The sequence below is a fragment of the Rhincodon typus genome, chromosome 20 (assembly GCF_021869965.1).
Source record: "Rhincodon typus isolate 14 chromosome 20, sRhiTyp1.1, whole genome shotgun sequence".
Classification (NCBI taxonomy): Eukaryota; Metazoa; Chordata; class Chondrichthyes; order Orectolobiformes; family Rhincodontidae; genus Rhincodon; species Rhincodon typus.
Window position 1 is genome coordinate 51,088,738 of NC_063351.1, and position 23,940 is coordinate 51,112,677.

The 23,940-nt window shown below is 42.8% G+C and overlaps 1 protein-coding gene across 1 annotated transcript in view; it reads right to left on the reverse strand.

Annotated features, from left to right (window-relative positions):
- rbm20 (RNA binding motif protein 20) overlaps positions 1-23,940 on the reverse strand; it is a 165,011-nt gene that overhangs the window by 6,585 nt on the left and 134,486 nt on the right. The window contains exons 9-13 of the mRNA XM_048608753.1: positions 22,728-23,391; positions 20,988-21,089; positions 19,171-19,813; positions 15,971-16,072; positions 14,703-14,824 (exon numbers count right to left, since the gene is read on the reverse strand). Coding sequence (XP_048464710.1) covers positions 14,703-14,824; positions 15,971-16,072; positions 19,171-19,813; positions 20,988-21,089; positions 22,728-23,391 — 1,633 coding nt within the window. The remainder of the gene's footprint in view (positions 1-14,702; positions 14,825-15,970; positions 16,073-19,170; positions 19,814-20,987; positions 21,090-22,727; positions 23,392-23,940) is intronic.

The following is a 23,940-nucleotide window of genomic DNA, read 5'->3' on the forward strand; positions in this document are numbered from 1 at the left end:
CATCCAGCTCTACACCTTGTTATCTCAGATTCTCCAACATCTGCAGTTCCTACTATCTCTGAAACACTTTGAACTCAACATGGTTGTCAGTTATTTCTAAAATCAGAGACTGTGGTGGGAGGTTTGAGAAACCTACATTCCTTTTTTAAACCAATTGTTTGAAGAACATAACAATCAGAAACAAAACATCTTGGTGGGAGATGTCACAAGGTTATTAGTATCCGAAAGGGTTAATTTACATAACTAGATAAGGTCTGCCATAGGATATAAATAATTGACCCTGGAAGAACTAAGCAGTTCTCCAAGAGTTGCAGAGATTCCTTATTTGTTGCAAATGGATCTTAACCAGTTAGTGAGTTGTTCTTAGTTTTAAAAGCAAATAGCTAAAGTTGTACCATGTGTTTGCTCCTAAGTTGAGCCTGATGTCTCATAAGAGACAATGAAGTTTCGCAGCAACAATATAACTAGTCACTAAGTGAGATGTAACAACCCCTTACCAGCTGAAGACATCATGTGGTCTTCCTTCCCTACTTGGTACCAATAGCTTGACTAAGACCAATAAGGATTGGTGGCAGTGAATTGACCCTCAATATGTTGGCGTTGCAGGCAGCCAATATTATAAGATTGAGAACACAGATTTAAGATAAACAGTGAAAGACCAGGAGCATGTGTTTAGGATCTGGAGTGCATTGCCTGAGAATGAGATAAAGTTTAATTGTGGCTTTCAAAAAGGAATTGGATAATGATCTGAAGAGAAGAAAAATGGCTCTAGAAAAAAGCATGGGAATGGGATTAGCCAAGTTGCTCTTGTATGGAGCTGACATGGGCATGTCAGACCAAATCGCCTCTCCGTGTTCCACAACCATTCCACGGTTCTGCGACAACGTTTATTATATCACAGGTGAACTGCAGGAGGATTGGGTTTCGGTGTCTCTTGTGGCCTTCTCTTGTTTCCTGTTTGTTTATTTTCTTATATTATTCGATTATTCAGCAAATATCTGTTCTTTCCCCATGAGGAGGAAGAGGTTTATTTCGATAATGTACTACATCCAGTTACATACTGCTGCCTCATTAAACTGAATCAGGTGAAGGCAGTCAACATTGAGAGTCGCCACCTGTTGTTTTCTGATTCGGGGTCAAATGAGTCACATTCTAAACATGCAGGTTGCCTTCATTAGAGCACTTTTAACAATCTATTTATATTTCTACATTTACCATATGGCCAACTGTATCACAGTAGATATACATGTAGAGGACATGATAAAGTCAGCAATCCACCACTGCCTAAAGTGTTGCATTTGTTCCCTGTGGATATACACTATTAAACTCAAGCCCTTCATTTGACCCTTTGTTAATGTTAAAATAACACCTTCAAGGGCTAACAACAGAAATATTCAATATTAGTCACCAACTGATTTTGTGCTTAATATATTGAACTGTCCCCAAGAAACTGTCATAAAGTTACCCATCTCCATGAAATTTGGATTTGTGTCAACTACTTTTTGCTCTGTAGAATTAGCACATTCCAAATTTAATGAGCAACTCTATATCTTGTCAATTAGTTTGGACAGCAGTGTTGCTTCATTTGAAGTCTAGAAGTGCTAACTCGTCAGGGATTTCCGATACTACTGAAGTGCCAGTGGCATTACAAAACCAGCTGAGTTCTCCTGGTCTTTTTAAAGAACGTTGTGTGTCTCAGTCATGAATTGCAGCAATTGCATTTAACTCATTTTACATAAGAAACACAAAGCTTGCACTATTCTACTGACTATCCATGAGCACTAAAAGGAAACAAGGTTCCTGAGCCAAGCACTTCTGCATTTCTTAATATGGTGAACTGTGTTAGATCATTTATTTTAAATGGATCCTTTGCTACACTCATGAACTCACTGTCTTAGATAGAGTCAAACAGCATGGAAACAGACCCTTCAGTCCAACTCATCCATGCCGATTAGATATCCTAATTTAATCTAGTCCCATTTGCCAGCATTTAGCAAAATATGTTTGGAACACGTAGGAGGTTGATTCAGTCTAACACAGAAATATATTGCTGTTCCTTTAGTGTCACTGGGTAAAAATCCTGGAAGTCCCTCCCTAAAAGCATTGTGTGCACGTGGACTGCAGCAGTTCAAGAAGGCAGCTCATCACCACCTTCTCAAGTGGCAATTAGGAATGGGTAATAAATACTGACCTAGCCAGCGACACTTTCATCCTGCAAGTGAATAAATAAAAAGAATGCACCAAACTCTCACTGGAAAATAAATGACATAATCTGTTTACTAAAATCACCACAGTAACAACGTAGGCTTCAGTATAATTTTAATGTCTTTATCCTGCAATAAAAGTGATCTAACTTTGCAGTTTAAGTTATCCCAAGCCTATATCCCATTACACTCTAAATCTAACTTCTAGTTTTCACACATAATCAGGGCCATTTTCAGGATTCAGTTATTTTTTAGCTGCAGCAGTCTTTTCAAAGCAGCTGTTGGTTTTTGCTATGTTAATGTACACACACAAATGGTATGGATAAGTGGAACACAAATGAATCTGTTACCATAAGCTGAATAGTGTTTTGGTGCACGAAGCAGTTGAAAAGTATCAATTGTTGACAACATTATGGCATATTGTTAGCATTGAGCATCAGCTTCAGTGGCCTTTTTAAAGCTTTTTGATCTATGCCTTTATTCTTAGCCTGATGCTTATCCCAGCATCCCAGTGACTGAAACCATATGCATTTATAAGTTTTAATTTTTCATCTCTCCTCTGATTGGCTCTGCTCATGTGCAACCCATTGACACCTCAGGAGCCATTTATTCAGGTGTTCACTCACTTTGCTAAATTTTTCTAAATTCTTCAAATGTTACTTTAGTTCTTAATATCATTAATCTCCTGGCTTTTGAAGCCGTCTTCTATTTTATCCCTTGCACCCTAAAACTATGAAGAGTTGCTATTCTAGTTATTCTATAGCATTCTAATTTCATTTTTATAAAATAATTTCATTACACCTCAGTACTGTATTCTAACTTCTCCATCACCTTCACTTCTCACGTTTCTAAAATCTGACATAAATTAATCTTGGTGTCCCAGTTTTTTTTACTGACTTCTTCCCTTTCAATTGGTCGATTTTCAACCTTGTCATATAATGTTTCCTACTTCCATGATGCTCCACACATTTAGCTCACTTGCACAATTCATTTGGCTTCAAACTCCAAGCTTGTGAAAGAAAGAAAGAAACATTTCTAACTGCATAAACCAAACCAATCAATCATTCTGCAAGAAATGAGAGCTTCTTAACTAAACTTTTATTTACAATTCATCGTCACATGGACCTTTTGGATCTGGAACCTAAAATTATCAGATCAAATTGTTCAGGCAAAGTAGAAAATATTTACATTTAGAGTTTGTTTGCTTTGATATATGTCCTTATAAGTATAGAGCTGGAATGTTCTAAAGACTCTTGTATGGTAGCATATGTTCTTTATTTAACTTAATTACTGAAGTTTTGATATAAAACTTCCCATTAATCTGGTCTAGGATTTGTTTGATTATAGATTCCATCTTCATGTTGGTGTCATTCCAAGAGCAGGGAGAAGGGAATAAATTCCGCAAGAATTTGTTTTTAACTGCACTCTGCATATGTCAGTAACTTAAGTGATGATTAGGTAGGAGTCTCTACATTAAAAACACTTGCAAGGTTGGATGCAGCTAACTGGGATTTGTAAGTTTGGTGGTGAAATTGTGTGCTCAAGACTAAGACATTGCCAAGGATCACACTGCAGTGATTACATAGTGGCTTTAATCTTTTTTACTTTGATTCAAATTTCTGGGGAGCTTTGTAGGGGGCATGGTTGAGGATTTAAATCAATTCACCGAAAAGGACTAATTTTATAGTCCTTTCTGAAAATTAAAGGCTTTTTTAGTTGAATTTAATTCAGGGGATATTACCTTTGCTGGCTGGCCCACCATTTATTGTCTGTCCTAGTTTCTCATTGAGAAGGTGGTGGTGAGCTACCTTCTTGAACCGCTGCAGACCGTGTGTTGTAGGTTCACCCATAATGCCCTTAGGGAAGGAATTCCAGGATTTTGACCCAGCAAAACTGAAGGAACGGTTATATATTTCCAAGTCAGGTTGGTGAGTGGCCTGGAGAGGAAGTTGCAGGGGGTGGTGTTCTCATGTATTTGCTGCCTTTTTCCTAGATGGAAGTGGTTGTAGGTTTGGAAGGAACTGTCAGAGGATCTTTGATGAATTTCTGCAGTGCATCTTGTAGATAGTACACACTGCTGCTACTGAGCGTCGGTGGTGGAGGGAGTGGATGTTTGTGGATGTGGTGCCAATCAAGCGGGCTGCTTTGTCCTGGATGGTAAATGTAAAGTAAATTTTAAAAAACACATAACTTAAACCCTAGTTGTAAATGACTTAAAAACTTGCTTACAAGAGTTGGATTAGTAATTTCCATGAAAATAATGTCACAAATAGACAAAGGTGAGGTTCTCCAATTCATTATGGTTCCAGATGGGATACCCCAAACTGTTAAACTCTTGGGTGAGAATGAATGAACTGTCTCTTCCTCTTTATTCAGCTATCTTCTCAGGTGATTGTTAACTTAAAACAATCCCTCCCCTTGCAGACAGCTTTCTCCCAGACCCAAATGAACTTGTGTTTGAAAAGGAATCGATTTCACCGGGGCTTTCTTGAATTAACAAGGAGTGAGTTTATTAATTACTGAATGAGCAAAGAATTAGTAACACAATGTACATATGTACAGATTACAAACAATCATAGAATCACACAGTACAAAACAGCCCCTTCAGCCCATCAGGTCTATACCACCAGAAACATAGTATTACCTGTACTAATTCCACGTTCCAGCACTAGGCCCAAAGCAATGAATGTTCTGACACTTCAAGTGTTCAAGTATTTTTCAATGTTGTGAGGTTTCACACCTCAAGTACACACCCAGGAAGTCCAGACCCTCACCACTCTTTGGGTGAGGAATGTTTTCCTCAAATCCCCTCTAAACCTCCTGCCTTTCCCCTTAAAAATGTGCCCCCTTGTTATTGACCCTTCAACTAAAGGGAACAGCTGCTTTCTACCCACCCTGTCCATGCCCCTCATAATCTTATACACCTCTATCAAACCCCGTTCAGCTTTCTCTGCTCCGAAGAAACCTCCTACTATCTCCGACCTTATCCAACCTCTCTTCGTTGTTAAACTGGTCCATCCCAGGCCACATCCCGGTGAATCTCCTCTGCACCCCCTCCAGTACAATTGCTTCCTTCCTATAGTGAAGTGACCAAAACTGCACACAGTACTCCAGCTGTGGCCTACACAAAGTTCTGTACAGCTCCAACATGACCTCCCTGTTCTTATAATCAATGCCATAACTGATAAAGGCAAACATCCTGAGATAACAAGGTGTAGAGCTGGATGAACACAGCAGGCCAAGCAGCATCAGAGGAGCAGGAAGGCTGACGTTTCGGGCCTAGACCCTTCTTGAAACGTCAGCCTTCTTGCTCCTCTGATGCTCCTTGGCCTGCTGTGTTCATCCAGATCTACACCTTGTTATCTCAGATTCTCCAGCATCTGCAGTTCCTACTATCTCTAAGGCAAACATCCTTGTGCCTTTTCAGCCACCTATCCTGCCACCTTTGGGGATATATGGACAAGCACCCCAAAATCTCGCTGAGCTTCCAGTGTCCTGTCATTCACTGAATACTCTCTTGTTTTGTTACTTCTTCCAAAGTGCATCATCTCACATTTATCAGGGTTAAATTCCATCTGTCACTGATCTGCTCATCTGACCAACCCATTTGTATCCTCTAGTAAACTAACACCTTCCTCCCCACTGTCAACAGTACAGACAATCTTTGTGTCATTCACAAACTTACTTATCGTCTCTTCACATTCTCATCTACATTATTTATGAATATCACAAACAGTAAAGAACCCAGCACTGACCACTGTGGTACACCACTGCAACTCTGATTCTTTTCTTCAGAGAGTTCTGAGGAAGGGTCACCGGACCCGAAACATTAACTCTGATTTTTACTTCACAGATGCGGCCAGACCTGCTGAGCTTTCCCAGCAACTTCTGTTTTTGTACACCACTGCACACCAGGGTCCGGTCACACAAGCAGTATTTTCCCACCATCCTCTCTCTCCTGTCACTGAGCTAATTTTGGTTCCATCTCGCCAAGTTACTCTGGATCCCAATTTACCTTCTTTATCATTTTCCCATGTGGAGCTGTATCAAAGGCCTTGCTGAAATCCATAAAAAATACATCAACTGCCCTACCCTCATCCAAACACTGGGTCACCTCCTCGAAACATTCCACCAGATTTATTAGGCATGACCTTCCTCTGACAAAGCCGTGCTGACTATCTCTGATCAAACCCTGCCTCTCTAAATGGAGATTCATTTTCTCCTTCACTATTTTATCCAATAGTTTCCCTGTCACTGGTGTGAGGCGGTCTGGTCTATAGTTCCCTAACTTTACCAACCTCTTTCTAAAGTGGAAGCACATTAGCTGTCCTCCAGTCCTCTGGCACCTCCCTGGGACAGAGTTGATTTAAAAATTTGAGTCAGAGCCCTTTTTATTTCCTCCCTCGTCTCCCATAGCAACCTGGGATACAACTTGCCCCGACCTGGGGATCTGTCAAAGCCAAAGCCTCCAACATCGTCTCACTTCTTACATCATTATCTTAGAATTCTCCCTAATCTTGCCCATCAGTGTTTTCGCATGCCCCCTCTTTGTTCTCCTAATTGCTTATTTGAGCTCCCCCCCCTCAAACTTTCAATACCCCTCTAGTGCCTCCATTGTTTTGGTCCCTTTGTCCCTCTTATACATCTCTCTTTTCATTCCTATCCAGTCCTGAAGATTCCTAGACATCCATGTATTTCTGGTTTTGTTGCTCCTACATTTCACCCTCAAGGGAACATGTTGGGCCTGTAGTCCCCCGTTCTGAACATCTCCTAGTGTTCTGTTGTAGATTTATCCTCAAGTAGCTATTCCCAGTCTACTTTGGCGAAGTCCTGTATTATTTTAATAAAATCTGCTTTCCCCTAACCAAAACTCTTTTTTGCAGGCCATTTTTCTCCTTTTCCATAACAAACTTAAAAGATACAGTAAAACTAAAAAAAAACTGTGGATGTTGGAAAACTAAGAGAAAGTAGAAAGAACCTCAGGCATTCTGAAGAAGGATCACCGGGCTCTAAACATTCACTCTGTTTTCTCTCCACAGATGCTGCCAGAGCTGGTGAGTTTCTCCAGCAATTTCTGTTTGTTTTTAGAACATACAGTGTTGTGGTCACTGTCATTAAAATATTCCCCCACTGTCAACTTGAACACCCATCTGGCTTCATTCCCCCAGAATGAGGTCTAGCACTGCATTGTCCCTTGCAGGGCTATCTACATGTTGATAGTAAAAAGCCCTCTTGTACACATTTCAAAAAATCTGCTCCTTTAAACCCCCTGTCACTATCCCAATTAATATTGGGAAGTCGGATTCCTCTAATGTAATTATCTGATTATTAGTTTTGCATGCCACGGTGCATTGACCACATATCTGCTCCTTAGTTACCCATTGACACTTGGTGTACACTTGTAACAGTGTGACCACCATACTCTCCCAATTTCTTTCCTAAGTTCCACCCACAAAGCCTCATTTAATGACCCTTCCAAGATATCATCCCTCCTTACTGCAGTAATTGATTCCGTAACTAACGAAGTGATACTACCTCCTCTTTTACACCCACTCCTGTGCTGCCTGAAGGTCCTGTATTCTGAAATGTTCAGTTGCCAGTCATATCAACCATATCTCGGTGATGGCAACAACATTGCAATTACACGTGTCAATCCACACCCTGGACCCATCTGTCTTACCTCCTGACGTTAAAGTAGAGGCCATTCAGCCTCACCTTACTCCCTTTAGACACCACATGGCTGAATTCGCTCTGCCTCGCTTCCTTTTCCAAGTTATGCTCTTGAACAAACACACTATTAGTGCTGCACTAGTTTAAAATTCTCCCAACAGCACTAGCAAAACCTCCCGCAAGAATGTTACGTATTATATAAATGTTAAAAAAGACAGTACACAGTCATCATAATAATTGGAGCAGCTCCATAGAGTCACACCAGCACGGATACTGGCCCTTTTGGCCCAACCTCTCCATGCCGAATAGGTTTCCTAAACTGAACTAGTCCCATTTGCCTGTGTTTGACCCATATCCCTCTAAACCTTTCCTATCCGTGTACCTGTGCCAATGTCTTTTAAATGTTCTAATTGTACCCACTTCTATCACTTCTTCTGGTAGCTCGTTCCATATATGTACCACCCTCTGCATGAAAAAGTCGCCCCTCTCACTTTGAACCTATTCCCTCTAGTTTTGGAGTCCCCTACACTGGGGAAAAGACCTTGGCCATTCACCTTATCTGTGCCTCTTCCATAAGGTCACTCCTCAGCCCTCAGCAATTACCTTGTAGTACAGAACAAGTAGCATCATTTAATTTTAATAGAGAAACCCCATTGAACACACATGCCTGAATATCCAAAGTGTGCTTCTGGAGGACACCAAGGGGAGAATTGACCTCAGGGCAGAAAGTAAGAATGATGAGTGAGGACTGTGGATTGTATCAGTCACAGGAGGTGCTTTGCACAGAGAGAAGGGGCAAGACATGAGTGTCAGGACAATAAGACAGGTGGAGGTGATCCACATGTAAAGTGAGCCTGGAAGGACATATGATGGTTTACGATGAGTTTCACAGTCAAAAATTAGATTTTTAAAAATTTCATTAATGGGATGAGGGCATCACTGGCTAAGCAGCATTTATTGCCCAGTGTCAACCACATGTAGGCCAGACCAGGTAAAGATGGCAGTTTCCTTCCCTAAAAGGCATTAGTGAGCCAGATGGGTTTTTCACCCAACAATCAACAATGGATTCATGGTCATCATTAGATTCTTAATTTCAGATATTTTTATTGACTTCAAATGTCACCATCTGCTGTGGCAGGATTCAAACTCAGGTGCCCAGGACTTTATCTGGGTCTCTGGATTAACAGGCTGGATTAATAGTACCACCAGGCCATCGCCTACCCATAGAGTAAACAGGAATACCTGTTGCCTGCCGAGTGTGTCATAATTGATTGATGGGAAAGTAAGTTACTGATGTCAGCTGAGTTTTGCTTGAATGCTTTAATATAGTAAAGCCCAACTGGTCCAAGGAAACCCAAATATTAATTTTGTGGATGGCTGAGAATTTACACGACAGGATAGGAAAAAAAACCTAATATCATGTAAACGAAAAACGCTCAGGACTAACTATAATTATTTACTTTATCGGGAAGATTATAATGCACCCAGTTTTCAAATATTCTACACACAAAATACCTGGGCAAGAGCCAGGAGATGCATAAGACTACAAAACGGTGTTCCTAGGTAATCTAATCTGCACAGATTTTCACTCACTCATTCACCACATACTGGTGTTAGTCCTAGTACAAAACTGCACCTTTAGTTAAAGAGGTGGAGGTGGTTAAAGGTGCCCAACTAGCAAGATGTCCACACCATTAGAAGATAGCTATGGACCAGATCTTCCAATGGGAAGAGAGTTGATGCAGTCACTTAGACAGGATTTGTGTATTGGGATCATGTGAATACCTGACACAGCTGACTCTGTTGGAGTTGCGTAGCAAGTTGAAACTTCCATTGGTCAGTTGCCCGACATTCCTCTGATGAAGTCCCAACTCTGAGTGGGAGTTGGTAGGTTTTGATTACTCCCATTGACCTCACTCGGAACGCCTAAACTACCCCCTCCCCTGCTGGCCCTATGTCCGCATCCTCTCAATCCTTGTGTGCTAGAATTCCTTACTCCCTCCAACCCCTCCCCTGACCTGACAGCTAATCCCACATCAAAGAGTTAAACCCCACCCCGCACCAAGAACCTGGCACCTTCCAAATCCCCACCAACTTCAGCCAATTCACTCTTAACACCCACACACTTCCCTGGCACCCAACCCCTCACCTTAACCTGACCCACCTACCATCCTATCCCCTCAGTTATTTGATACTGTACCCCTTCACTCCTCTGGCACTTTAGCCCCTCACCTCCTTACCACCCCAAACACCAACCTGTTCAGGCACCTGTGCCCCTACCACCAGCTCACCACCCTACTCTGTCAGTTACCTTACACATTTAACATCTGTCGGAGTGAAGTGTCTTCAGGAACTTTAGGCTCTGGAATAGAATGGGATGTGAGACAGACACGTGGTGTCATCACCATCCTACTTTGCTGCTGGTGGTGGAATCTGGATTGTGGGGGACAGTAGGTCTCCCTACAGGGAAATGGCTCATTTCTTTATCCAATCAGGAAATCGGGTTTCCAATTCTGATCAGAAGGTCTGGGCCACTATCAAAGAGATTATTGTTTGTGAAGTTTTGTGTGAGAGGAATGATTTAGCTCTAGGAGAGGAATACATTCTGGGTTTGACTAATGGTAAAGTGCAACAAAACATTTATAAAGTGCCTTTTTTATGCAAGATTCTTCAAGAGGCAGCTGGGCCTGTGTCTCAGTCATTCAGTTTCCAGCTCCCATTTGAGGATCATTGCACCCAAATTCAAGCGTTCTCAAATGATTTTTAAAAAAAGATCCTGTTTCATGTAACAACAACCTGTACTTAAATAGCACGATTAAAACAATGAAATGCCCCAAGATGCCATAAACCATGGTGATACCAAATCACCAGGGAGCTATTAGATCAGATGACTAAAAGCTTGGTTAAAGAGGTTGATTTTCAGGAGTACCTTAAAGGATGAAATGAGGTACACAGGCAGAGATGCATAGATGGAGTTTCAGAACTTGAGGCCAAGGAATATCTGACTAGCAATGGTGCAGAGATTCTGACTAGGGATGTACAATAGGCCAGGATTTGAGGCCCACAGAGTTCTCAGAGGGTTGTGGGGTCAGAAGGCATTACACAGATAAGGAAAGTCAAGGCTATGGATGGATTTGTCGACAAGGATAAGAATATTAAAGTCAGGACACTGCAGGAGGAAAGTTCAGATTTTGTCAAACATCTGATATATGTGGGAGAATGGAGTTGGTTGAAGAATATCTGACTGTGGCTGAGAGAAAAGACTTTCTTTGAGTTGCATCCACTGAATCAATGGCACCATCAGGAGAATGGGCCCACTCAGAATGTTCTTCAGTTCACATCTGATGATGCAAGTGCTTAGTTTGAATGTGCTTGGAGATAGACTCCACAAGACTCTGAATGAGAAGTCAATGGCTCATGGTGGTAACATGTTGCATTAGAACATGGCGAATGTGACTCAACCTTTGTAACGAGTGTGCAAGGGTTGCACAGTAACAGACTGATGCTCTCAAATCATTAGCAGTCTTGCCACTCACAACCACCTCTGACCGAAGAAACCAATATCCCCCACAGCTGGAACAACAGCCCGTTCCCCGGTCCCCGTTCCCTGTTCCCTGTTCCCCATTCCCCGTTCCCTATTCCCCAATCCCCGTTCCCTGTTCCCCATTCCCCATTCCCCATTCCCCATTCCCCATTCCCTGTTCCCCATTTCCCGTTCCCTATTCCCCAATCCCCGTTCCCTGTTCCCCATTCCCCGTTCCCTGTTCCCCAATCCCCGTTCCCCACTCCCCGTTCCCCGTTCCCCGTTCCCCGTTCAACATTCCCCGTTCTCCGTTCCCCATTCCCCGGTCCCCGGTCCCCGTTCCCCGTTCCCTGTTCTCCATTCCCCGTTCCCTGGTCCCCGTTTCCCTGTTCCCCATTCCCCATTGCCTGTTCCCCGGTCCCCATTCCCTGTTGCCTGTTTTCTGTTCCCCTCTGATCCAGCAGAGTCAGATTCTGCGCAAGCTCATATACCATTGCCTTTAAATGTTGTACATTTTCACTGCCTTATGCAATAAATACACAACACATCACACTTCCCACTGCAGTGTTTGTTTACATTTAAACAGGAATGTTGCAGTGAGCAGTGGTTTGTTTTTGATGGTTTTTAGGGAAGGAATTTCATCATCAGGACTTGGTGCAGCCATGTTGAAAGTCCGTTGTTTTTCAACATCGACCACTTCCTCTTTTTGTACAAAGGCTTGGAGTTGATCACCTTCCAGAAATGTGCCTCTTGTGGTGTTCTCTTTGCAGTACTAGCCTGTTGACAGTCTGCATGGACCAAGCTAGAGAGCCTCATTAGTGCCTGACTGTTCAGGTAGTTCTTTCAGCATGGCCAATCTTGGCTCAGTACAGTCCTTAACTCTTTATTTTGTCTTGACATATGTTGTTTGTGAGTTTCAGTCCCATCCCAGGACCTCAGGCCATAACCACAGATGCTGATTTGATACAATAATGAGAAACTGCTCTGTTGTCAGAGGTGTCATTATTCACAAGAAATGCTAAAAGTAAGGGCCTTTCTTTCAACCTATTTTGTCAATTCAGGTTCACATCAAAGATTCCAGGGAAATATTGGATGAAGAGCAAAGGATTCTCCCAACATTAATTTACTAAAACCAGGATAACTCCTCAGTCAACTCATTATTAGGTGTAAAATCTTTTGGATAAAATAGTCCTGTGTTTAGTGAATTATGCTTCAGATCAGTTCATTCCAGGTCATGAGTTAATGTCTGCTTTCTGAGAGATGTGAATGATACTTTATAAATGTAAATCTGTACCTCCCCCTTTCTCTCTGCTGGAGAATACAGGGGGTTATTTAAAGAAGTCATAAGCTGGGTATTAGGTGATGAACAAAGCCACCAACAGGTCTTCAACAGCCTGAAGATATTGATGTGGTGGGGATTATAATTGATGGTGGGGTCGTAAAGCATTTGGATACTCTCATTACTGTTCCTTCCTGTTGTTTAATGCTGATGGGAACAGTTGCTGATGCTCTGGCCTGGAGATTGCTTGAAGCTGTGACAGTTGTAGAGTTGTTCACGAAAGTGTCCAGACCATTCCAGGGCAGAAAGGAAATGACAATATTAATTACAAATTTAAAGCTAAAAGGAGTGGCACCTTTAGTACCTGTCCAAAACAGACATTAAGCATTCTGTGCATATAAACAACAGATTAACATTTCTTTCAAACTCCTTTTGAAAAGTTGATCTGCTTTGAATATAGCTGGGGCTAGGCCAGTTGTGTTGAAGAAACGATGGTTGATTCACAGTTTCACCAGCAACCACTACATGGGCCCTGGAGGGCACCAAGAATATTGGTTTTGAACATTTGTGCTCCATGGTGGTACAGAAGATCTCTATTGCTCCCGCCTTGACCCCTCCTCATCAGTTACCCACTCCCTCTCCTGATTGACCTGAATCTCTCTCCTCAGCAACATCCCTCTCTCTTTCAATCATTACTTCTCTCTCAAATCACTTCCTCCTTCTCCCACTTTCCTCTATGCATCGTGAACATCTTCTCACCTCCTCTCAATTGCCCCTCTTTCCTGATCAACTCCTCGCAACACCCCTCCTAAACCCTTCCCCTCTCCCTGCCCCTGCTCCTCCCGCTGCCCCTCTCCCTGTCCCTGCCCCCTCCCCTTGCCACTGCTCCTCCCGCTGTCCCTGCCCCTTTTCCTGCCCCTACTCCTCGCGCTGCTCCTCTCCCTGCCTCTGCCCCTCTCCCTGCTCCTGCCCCTGTATCTGCCCTTGCCCCTACTCCTCCTGCTGCACTTCTCCCTGCCCCTGCCTTTGCCCCTATTCCTCCGGCTGCACCTCTCCCTGTCCATGCCCCTATACCTGCCCCAGCCCCTTTCCCTGTCCCTTCCCTTGCCCCTGCTCCTCCTGCTGCCCCTTCCCCGACCCTTAATTCTCCCACTGCTCCTCTTCCTGTCTGTGCCCCTGTATCTGCCCTAGCCCCTCTCCCTGTCCCTGCCCCTGTACCTCTCCCTGTCCCTCTCCCTGCCCCTCTTCCTGCCCCTGTACCTCTCCCTGTCCGTGCCCCTGTACCTGCCCCAGCCCCTTTCCCTGTCCCTGTCCTTGCCCATGCCCCTTTTGGTTGTGGGTGCTGCCATGGGGGAGCCTGTATTCCAAGCAATGCAGCTCAGAGATGGTTCATGTGTTCTGTCATTGAATGAAGCCTGTGGTTCCCTCACTGAAGCTAATCTTCACCAACAGTGAGATGGCCAGGTTCTGTCACCATCTGTAGGTTTAATTACCAAATGCAACAACAAGAGATTACAGCCTCAGCTGTTCCCGCTGCTGCCCAATTTCTCCTTTAGCAGACCGGGAATGATTGGTGCCCAATTGATGCTTTGTTCAACAGAAAGGTGAAAATGAGGCCATTCAGCCCCTCAAGACTGTTCCATTAGATTCTGGCAGGATTAGCTCTTTATAAATGTCACTATTCTGTGTGATGCTGAGCTATCCAAAGGTGAACTACAGTATCTCCCCGGGGTTACTGCAAGGATACTCCAACAGTATCTCAGCTCTGTTATCTTCACCATCAATTAAAAGAAAAGCATCAACATTGATGAAGCAACTTCCCATTCCCCTCTAAGTCACGCACTGCCATGACAATAGATGTATACAATTGTGTTTCATCATTACTGGATCAAAATCCTGAAATCTTAACCAACATCGCACACAGGAGCTCCAGAACCACTTGGCTCACCATCACTTTCTCACTGTAATGAGGGATGAGCCCATATCCCATAAACAAATCAAACCAGGTCATTGTGTTCTCGCTTACCTGCAGATTCTTATAATGCACAGTACTCCGGCAATGGCTGCTTTTAGCTGCTTCCTCCGTGATGTAAAACAGGCCACAGAGCTTGCAGTAAAATCCTGTTCGAGCTTCCACAAACTCAACCCCTGAAAAATCAGAGTCCCCAGTTACAGAACATTTTTGTGAAAAGACCATGGATTGACAGGAAATAGGGAACACACAAGCACAAATATAACAGCATTTCAATGTTTTTCTCCTTGGGGCTCTACAAATTGAAGGCTTTTCTTAATTCATTCCCACTAGTGCACCATTATTCCCATCAATATGAAAAATACCTTGAGCCAAACTTTTACCGAAAGGTCTCCCAGTAAATGGACCCAACCAATTACTGAGAATATGAGTCATTCCTTTTTTAACGCAATGAAATTGATGTGAGCACAGACTCTTCAGCCTGAGCATCTTGTCTCTATGCTGCACATTGACAGAGTTTTAATCAGTGAAAGGAATCATGAGTGATTGGGTAAAGGCAGAAAAGTGGAGTTGACGATTATCAGATCAGCCATGATCTCATTGAATGCTGGAACAGACTCAATGGGCTGAATGGCCTACTTCTGCTCCATTTTGAAGTATTATGGTCTATATTCCAAGTAACTCTATTCCGAGTAACTCAAATTAACAATAAATTGTTGAACATATTCACAGACCCCAAAGAAATAGATAGTTTGGGAAAATGTTAAAATAGATGTTGATCCAGGTTGTTAATTGTTAATCTACTCAGAAACACAAATCTGTAAGATCCCTCACCAGGCAACACATCATCATTTCTTCCGAAAGGACAGGTTCAGACACAATGAGCTGGAACATATTTTTACAGGATGAGGAATGCCATCATTTCAAATGTTGTCAGAATGTAAGAAGATGCTGCTGATGTACTGAGTGGGACAGGGTTTGAAATGTCGGAGGTATCAATGCCAGGGTTAGCTCCATCTTACACTCCTTTCATCTCCTCACTGAACCCACCCACACATTACAATGACGACAGGCACATCTATGGGAAAACTTGGATTTATGAGTTTCATTTCTCCCCTATCTCTTAAACATGGCCCTCTTTATAGCCCTCCCCTTTCAATATTGTACTTGGACAATGTGTCAGCAAAGACATGGATCTATTCATTTTTCTGAAACCAATGCTGACAGTGACAGTGTGAAAGGTAATTGTTGAAGTGATCCGTTAATCAGAAAACAATCCACGACAAAGCAAAATATCTTGAGAGTGCAGTACTGGTCCTTACCTAAAGGGATACTAAGATTGCAGAAGACATTGGCCTGTTCCCATGGTAAATGTTGATGGCTGCCTGCTGACTCTGTGAGGGACTGGCTCGAGTTTTCTGAATCTGAGAAAAAATGAGAATCAGGACAGACAATACTCAATTTATCAGATCATCAAATTGGTGGGAAACAGCAACAATATTTTCTAAATTAATCAGATTATAAAAGACATGTTTATAATTAATGACCATTTGAATGACAAAACTATTACAGTTCATAAGCTCTGATAGAAATCATCCGTAAATAATTCTCATCAGATTCTTTGTATGTCACGATGGTCTATAATCCTGGACATATCATTCTGCTGTCATATTTGATTAATTGAATGTTAAATCCAAATGTTAATCCCACTCATTAAAGCATCCACAGTCCATGACCTTGGAATAACAAGGGGCCTGACCAGCATGTTTCCAGAACCAGCAGACCCTTAGCCTGGCTGTTTTAGTATAGCTACATCACCGGCATTTACCCAATAATGTGGAGAATTCCTCAGGTTTGATAAGAACAAAACATAAGAACTAACAGTAGGAGTAGGCCATTCAGCCCCTCAAACCTGTTCTACCATTTGATACAATCATGGCTGATCTCACCTCGGCCTCGACTCCACTTTTCCTGCCCACTCCCCATAACCCTTCATTCCATTACTAATTAAAAATCTCTCTGTCTGCTCCTTAAATTTACTCAATGTCCCAGCATCCACTACACACTGGGATAGCGAACTCCACAGATTCACATGAGAGAAGTATTTTCCCCTCTTGTCTGTTTTAAATCTGTGGCCCGTTATCCTAAAACTATGATTTCTCACTCAAGATTGCTCCACATGAGGAAATATCTTCTCTACGTTTACTTTGTCAACCAACTTTAGCATTGTGTATACCTCGAATAGATCTCCTCTCATTCTTCTAAACTCCAGAGAGTATTGGCTTAATCTGCACGATCTCTCTTCATAAGACAAACCCCTCATCTCTAGAATCAATCCAGTGAAACTCCTCTGAACTGCTTCCAATACAACTACATCCCCCTCAGCTAAAAGAACCAAAACTGCACACAATACCAGTCTCACTAATATCTTGTCCAGTTGTAACCATGCTTCACTACTTTAATGGTCTATTCTTTTAGCAACAAATGCCAAAATTCCATTTTTGATCCTTATTATCTAATACTAGTTTTCTGCAATGCATGCACAATGACACCCCTCTGCATCACAGTATTCTGAAGTTTCTCTCCATTTAGATAATAAATTACCTTTTTAGTCTCCTGACCAAAATGCATAACCTCACACTTTTCCACATTAAAGTCCAACTGCCAGATTTTAGACTATTCACCACTCTATCCATATCCATTTATACATTCCTTGTTTAATCAATGCACCAACTCACTTTCCCACCTATTTTAGCAAATTTGGCTATCGTACTGTTTATCCCAGCATCAATGTCCAAAAAGCCAGTTCCATCAATTACCAGCCCATCAGTCTACTCTCACAAAGCAGCAGTGATGGAGAGGGCCAGCAACAAAGCTATCAAGGAATAACTCAGGAGTAACTTGCTTCCTGATGCTCAGTTTGGGATCCACTAGAACTGCTCAGCTTTCAGACTTCATTGCAGCCCTGGTCCAAATATTGACAGAAGAGGTGAATTCCGGAGGAGAAGTGACAGTGATATCACAGTTAGGTGTGAACTTGAGGAGCCTCATTAACAAAGGAGCCACAAGGAACTTGGGTGGGGCATACTGCCTGTGCTTACACTTAGCACACAGAAAGATAGCTGTGGCAGCTTGAGACCAATTGTCTCAAACGTTGCTGCAGGAAAATGTCAGGATAGTGTCCTCGGCCCAACTGTCTTCAAACACTTCACCAATGATCTTCCCTCCACCTTGAGGTCAGATGTGGGGGTAATCACTGCTAGTTGCATAATTCACGGTTATTTTCACAATTCCACAGCTAATGAAGTGATAAATAACACTCATTTCACACATGTGCTAAGCATTTGGTCTGACCTACACATGACTACAGACCAACAACAATATGGTTGACTTTTTACGTCCTCCACAATGGCTTGGTAAGGCACTCAGTTTGAGAATAACTGGGGATGTGTAGCAGGTGCTGGCTAGTGATGCACACATCCCAGACATGAAAACAAATCTCTAAAAAATACCCAAGTTCCTCAGTGTAAAGCCCTTTGAATAAATTACATATTTTGGACTAAGATGTAACAGAATTTTAATCTAGTATTAAGTGTATGAAATAACTGCACATCCTGTCACCAACTCTCTCTTTATTTACTTGTGCATGGTAGACTGCCTGTGGTCAGCCAGCTCGGAGTCAGTCCCCGGAACTGAGGAGATTCTCACCTCCTGGTCATGTTGGTCAGCCAGGGCTTCCTGGTTGCCCCAAGTTAACAACCCCAATCAATGACCTTGTAGTCTGTGAGGTCAGCCTCGTTCCCATCACTGCAGTGTACAATTACTGCTGACATCTTTACTGACCTAAAAAAACCAGTTTCACATTTATAGACCATCACCTTTCAGTACTATGATTAAAATAATCTACACATTTTTAAAATAATTGTTTTCAAAGTTTTAAAATACTATTTCACCTTGTACCTGAATCTCATGACTTTATCCAATACATTTATGACAATTTCCATTATGTTTAATTGAGAGTGAATGGAGGTCAGAACCTTTTGCTTCCTGGTTTACTGACTGTGGGAATACTTCAACATGATTGGCTACTTACCCAGCTTGATTACATCACTATTGCTGAGCACTTGGAGATTCCCTGTGCTTAGCACCAAATTAAACCTGATGTCAGGAAAAGGGAAATCCATGCCACACAGATTGTCTGCAGCTTTCTTTGAAGCCAATGGTTGTGTGCCTTCACTGTGCCTGTGACTCCAGTATTTGGATCTTAGTCCTCACAGATGGAAATCAGACTGCGATTTGGAGATTCATCAAAAGCTCAATAATTTGGCATTATACTTCCTTTGCCATACCCCATTAGCACTTACCATGCTTAAATATTGAATACTACACATTTTAGAAATCACTGCTACATGAAAGGAGAAAGAACAAGTTTTGATATCAAAATAAGAGTGATCTCTTTAAGAACACGAACATTATAATAGAAAAACAAGCAACAGAGAGAGAGAGAAAGAAAATCCTGTACCTTTATTAAATGTTTCCGAAGTCTCTTTCTTGAGTTCACCTGTTTCCGAACTGCTTCTCCTGAAACTTGGCACTGATTGGTCAACTCCCTGGGTTTCCAGTAATTTCTCAGAAAAGCTTTCTTCTTGGAACTTTCCATCAGTTTCTTCAGATGGATCAGCTGTGCTCCGGTTCTCTGGGTCCAAATAGCCCCTTGATGCATCGTCACTCATTCCTTGGTCTGTCTCACAGTTTCTATAATTCACAGGGCTTTCTGGTTGAGTAACATGAGATCTCAGATTCTGTTCAGTCTCATTCATTGGACTAGATGTAATTTGAGGATGACTCGTAGATTCCACTTTCAGCTGGTGGTTGCCTGGAAACAGAGTTGGGCTCATTAGACGCAGCTCCTCGAGTGAAGTCCTGCAATGATTGTCACTGCGATGTTCACAGTCAGGGATTCCTTTGGTTGTTACTGGGTCTTCATTACTCTTTTCCATGTTTCCATTCTCTTCTGTTTGATTACAGATACTCTCTGTGGTCTCAGGTAACTCCATCACATGATCTTCTTCTTCTCCCACCTCGTCCACTGTTACAAACTCTTCCATGTTGCCCGAATACCAGGCATCTCCTTCTGCTTCACTTCCACTTTCCCAAGATTCGCTCTAGGCAAGAGAGTGAATTTGGTCAAAGGCTATCAATGTCAATGTAGAAGTCAGGCCAAGGAGTACTAATCCATTATTGATCAACAGTGCAATGATTCCCTGCACATGCAGTTCCCAAATTCAACGTTACCCAGTGCCTAATGAATCATTGCATTTTCTTGGCACTAAACGGCCATACAATAAGACCATAAGATATAGGAGAAGAATTAGGCCATTCAGCCCATTGAGTCTGCTTCACCATTCGATCGTGGCTGATATGTTTCTCAATCCCATTCTCCTGCCTTCTCCCCATATCCCTCGATCCCCTTATTAATCAAGAGCCTACCCATCTCCGTCTTAAATACACTCAATGACTTGGTCTCCACAGCCCTGTGTGCCAATGAGTTCCACAGATTCACCTCCCTCTGGCTTCTTCCTTAAAGACCCTTCTGCGAAAGGGTCACTGGACACTCTGTTTCTCTCTCCACAGATGCTGCTACTGGATTTCTCCAGCACTTTCTGTTTTTGTTTACTTCAGATCTCCAGCCTCTGCAGTTCCTTGTTTTTATTTAAAAGAGTTCCATTTGTTTCCAATTCTTTTTCATTTCCCGTGCCCTCCCTTTTCTGTTCCTGGTTCATGTTTTTACTGAATGCAGGGAAGCACCTGTTGTCAAATATCTCCCGAAGTTGTTTAATGGGCTCCATCCCTGTGATGCTCAATGCCAGCCTGGGTGGGCCTCACCACTCTCTCAGTATGAAACAGCCTGGCACCTGGGCAGGGTTTCTTGGCTGAGCTCAAAGTAGCTGTAATGTGAGGATTAAGGGAATGATCTCACACATAAAACAATCTCTTATCAACAATGTAGTATGTGTAGTGTAGTGTTTGTAACAAGGTCAGCCAGCTGGACATCATAGAATATGAGTTCCCTGATTGATTGTTAATCTAGGCCAATCAGGGGGCTCTGGCTGAATATAAAAAGGGTGAGTGGCAGAGATAATGGCACTCTAGCACCTGACTCTGTATGAGGCAGTACTATAATCATGGTCTGTTCATGTGTAAATAAAGGGTGACTTGATGATGGGATACTGACCTCTGTGGAGTTATCCAGGGCAGTGCCACAGCCTATGGCTTACACTTTATGCACTGCATTGTCCTCCCACATGACTAACCAAGAGAAAAATCACTGGGACCTACCTGCTCCTTCGTGTTCCTTTCAAGCTCTCGTTCTGGTGATCCACTGCTGCTGTGCGATGATGAGGATTGTTTCCGAGAACGTTGACCATCTTCTTCATTAACCTGCCATTGTAATGAGATGGACTTTGAAGTAACGTGCCCTGAACTGAGCAAGAAAGAAATATGTGCACGGTTGTGTCGGGTAGCTGTGAGGCAGCTGCACAAACCTAGCCTGCAGTGTTTCTGTCGTACTCCCAGGCCACAGGGAGTATCAATGCCTGGTGAACATTTGCGGAAATGGGAAAGAACACAGTCTTCAAGTTGGATGTGGGGAAGAGAAAGACAAATCCTGATTTTTGCATCTAAAGGCACCTTGATCGATCAAGGAGTGTGTCATGTGTATGGATGCAGTGTATTGAACAGTTAAAAAATATTACCCTTTCCCTTGCTCTATCAACACATAATTTGCAAAAGTTTTTGTAAAACATCCAAGAAAAGTGTTCTCTTTAGTGGTGAATGCTGTAAATAGGAAGTGCATTTCAAATCATCTATCTAAAACCTTACAATGTATCTATAAGGTTCAGAATAACGTTAAAAGACTTTTGCAGTTTCTGTAAATGTCTATGACACTTTGTTTAGGGTTCAGAGCAGCTGGAACTTTAACGACCAGCATGGATGGGTTTGGGTTGGAGAAGGTTTAAAATCTTAAAAATCAGAATCCTGATCTAATCTCACCTCCAAACTCCTTAACAGAGACTATAAGGTAACCCACATTTTTATGGACAACTAGTGTTTTGTATACTGCAAGTTTACAATTCTTACTGCTATTCTGCTCTTTGAATTTGACAGTGGATTGCTGAGTTTCCCAGAGTTTTTGGGAATCAAGGCAGAGACATATTCAGGAAAGTAAGTACATTGATAACTCCCTTGCTGAATCCAGCAGGCCTGCCTGAGAAGCTATGGAACACTCTTGATCAATCACATCCTGATTTTAAAACCCTCATCCTGGTCTTCAGATCAAGCCTTGGCCTTACCCTTGTCTACCTTTGTAATCTCTGCCCCACAATGTCCAAGATATCTGCACTTCTCTCATTCTGTTCCCTTGTGTGTCTCCAAGTAATGCTGCACCTTAGTTACCCTGGCCCCAAAATGCTGGAATTCTCTCCCTGACCCTCTTGAGTTTTCTCCCTCACCTTCCTCATTGAAAATACTGCTTAAAACCTGCTACGTTGACCAATCTGAGCTAATGATACATTAGTTGAGAATGCTACAGTGAAGTTGTTGAGATATTTCATTATGTTAAAGACAGTTCTGAGGATGGGTCACTGAACCTGAAATGTTAACTCTGATTTCTCTGCACAGATGCTGCCAGACCTGCTGAGCTTTTACAGCAATTTCTGTTTTTGTTTGTGGCCTTTCTCACAAAGGTGCCTGAGCTCCGCCCATTACCCCGCAGTGGAACAGGAAAGCTGAAGGTTAAGCCCACAGTCTAACACCCTATATCTTATCATAGCCCTCTGGATCTAAGGATTTTTAGCCCATTGTCTATTGAGCATTGAGTGACAAGGCTGTAAAGAACTCCATTGGCTGTAGAGCACCTGGTGACAACTCAGATTTGTGACAGATCTTGAATAAAATACAATATTTTATCTTTGAAAACCCCTGATCGAGAGCCTGCTGGAAATCAAAGGTTACACACACCCAGCGCTGGGTTCCACTGATAGATGTGATCACTCATGTTGGACTAGAGCCTGGACTCACCTCACTATTGGATGTCCCATCCTTCTGTTCCCTCCGTTCAGCTTCTTCAAGAGCCAGATGGGTTGTGTCAATGTGTGCTGGTGAGACCGGGCTATCATACTCCCCTTTGTCATTGCTCTGATGGTGACTGCCTGAATTTGCCCTCAGACCTGGTTTTTGTTGCAGCTCACCATCTTTCCTTCTAGGCCTCAGGCTTCTTCCTGATTTTAGCTTTTGTCCTTTCTTAAAATCCTCTTCATTTCGGACCCTGTACTTGGACTGGGATGGACTCAGGTTTTGGAGGCTGGATTTGGTATATTTTTCTTTATGTCCTTGGTATCCATCTCCTCTGTCCTCCAATGACTTTGGGCTAGACTGCCCTGTTGATTTTAAATATTGTTTTCTGTCATAGGCCCACCTGTCAGATCCCTCTCGATGCAGGTCACAATGAATCTTTGCATTGGGTTCAGCTTTCTCATTCTCTCTTCTTTTATGAGAGAGGTAATCCTGTGATCCTTTCCTGTCAGTTGTGTTGTTCCACTCCACCCTGGGGCTCAGGGGGTTTCTCCGGGGGCTCACTGATGAACGCTGGGAGGAAGGGCACGATGTCAAGCTCGGGCTGTGAGACTCCACCCTGGGGCTGAGGGACTGAGTGAGAGGGCTTCGGGACCGGGGCCTTTCCAATCTGTGATTGTAGGAAAGATGAGAAAAGGTCAGGGAAAGTTTCCTTTCAGGATAGTTTTATCGAACATCACAAAAAGCTTTTAGCTCAGAATGGCTGGCACACTATTGAAGGATTGCAGCGGAGGGAACTTTGAGGAATTAGTTTGGTAACTTCTCAATGAAACGGCCCAGGAGTCAGCTCAGGCCATCACTGACTCAATATCTTCATTCAGAGAGACATAAGAATGGGTTCACTACAGTGGCTTCAGTTATAGGGATCAGATCATGTGACTGTAACTCCACCGTTCACCCGAGATTGAATCTAGGCTGATAGATCAACGCAGTTCAGACTGTTGCAGGTGCCATGTGTTGGAGGAGACATTAGACCTGACCCTGGGCTGGAAACTTTAAAGAAGGGGCCTCATGATTCAAAAATACTACCCCCACCCCCCACCAAACTCCCACCAGGAGGAATGTAAGTTAGAAATAGACTAACCATTCACACGGTCCCAAAGTGATCACACGGTCCCACAGTGATCTCTCCATCTAACAGTGATCACACAGTCCCACA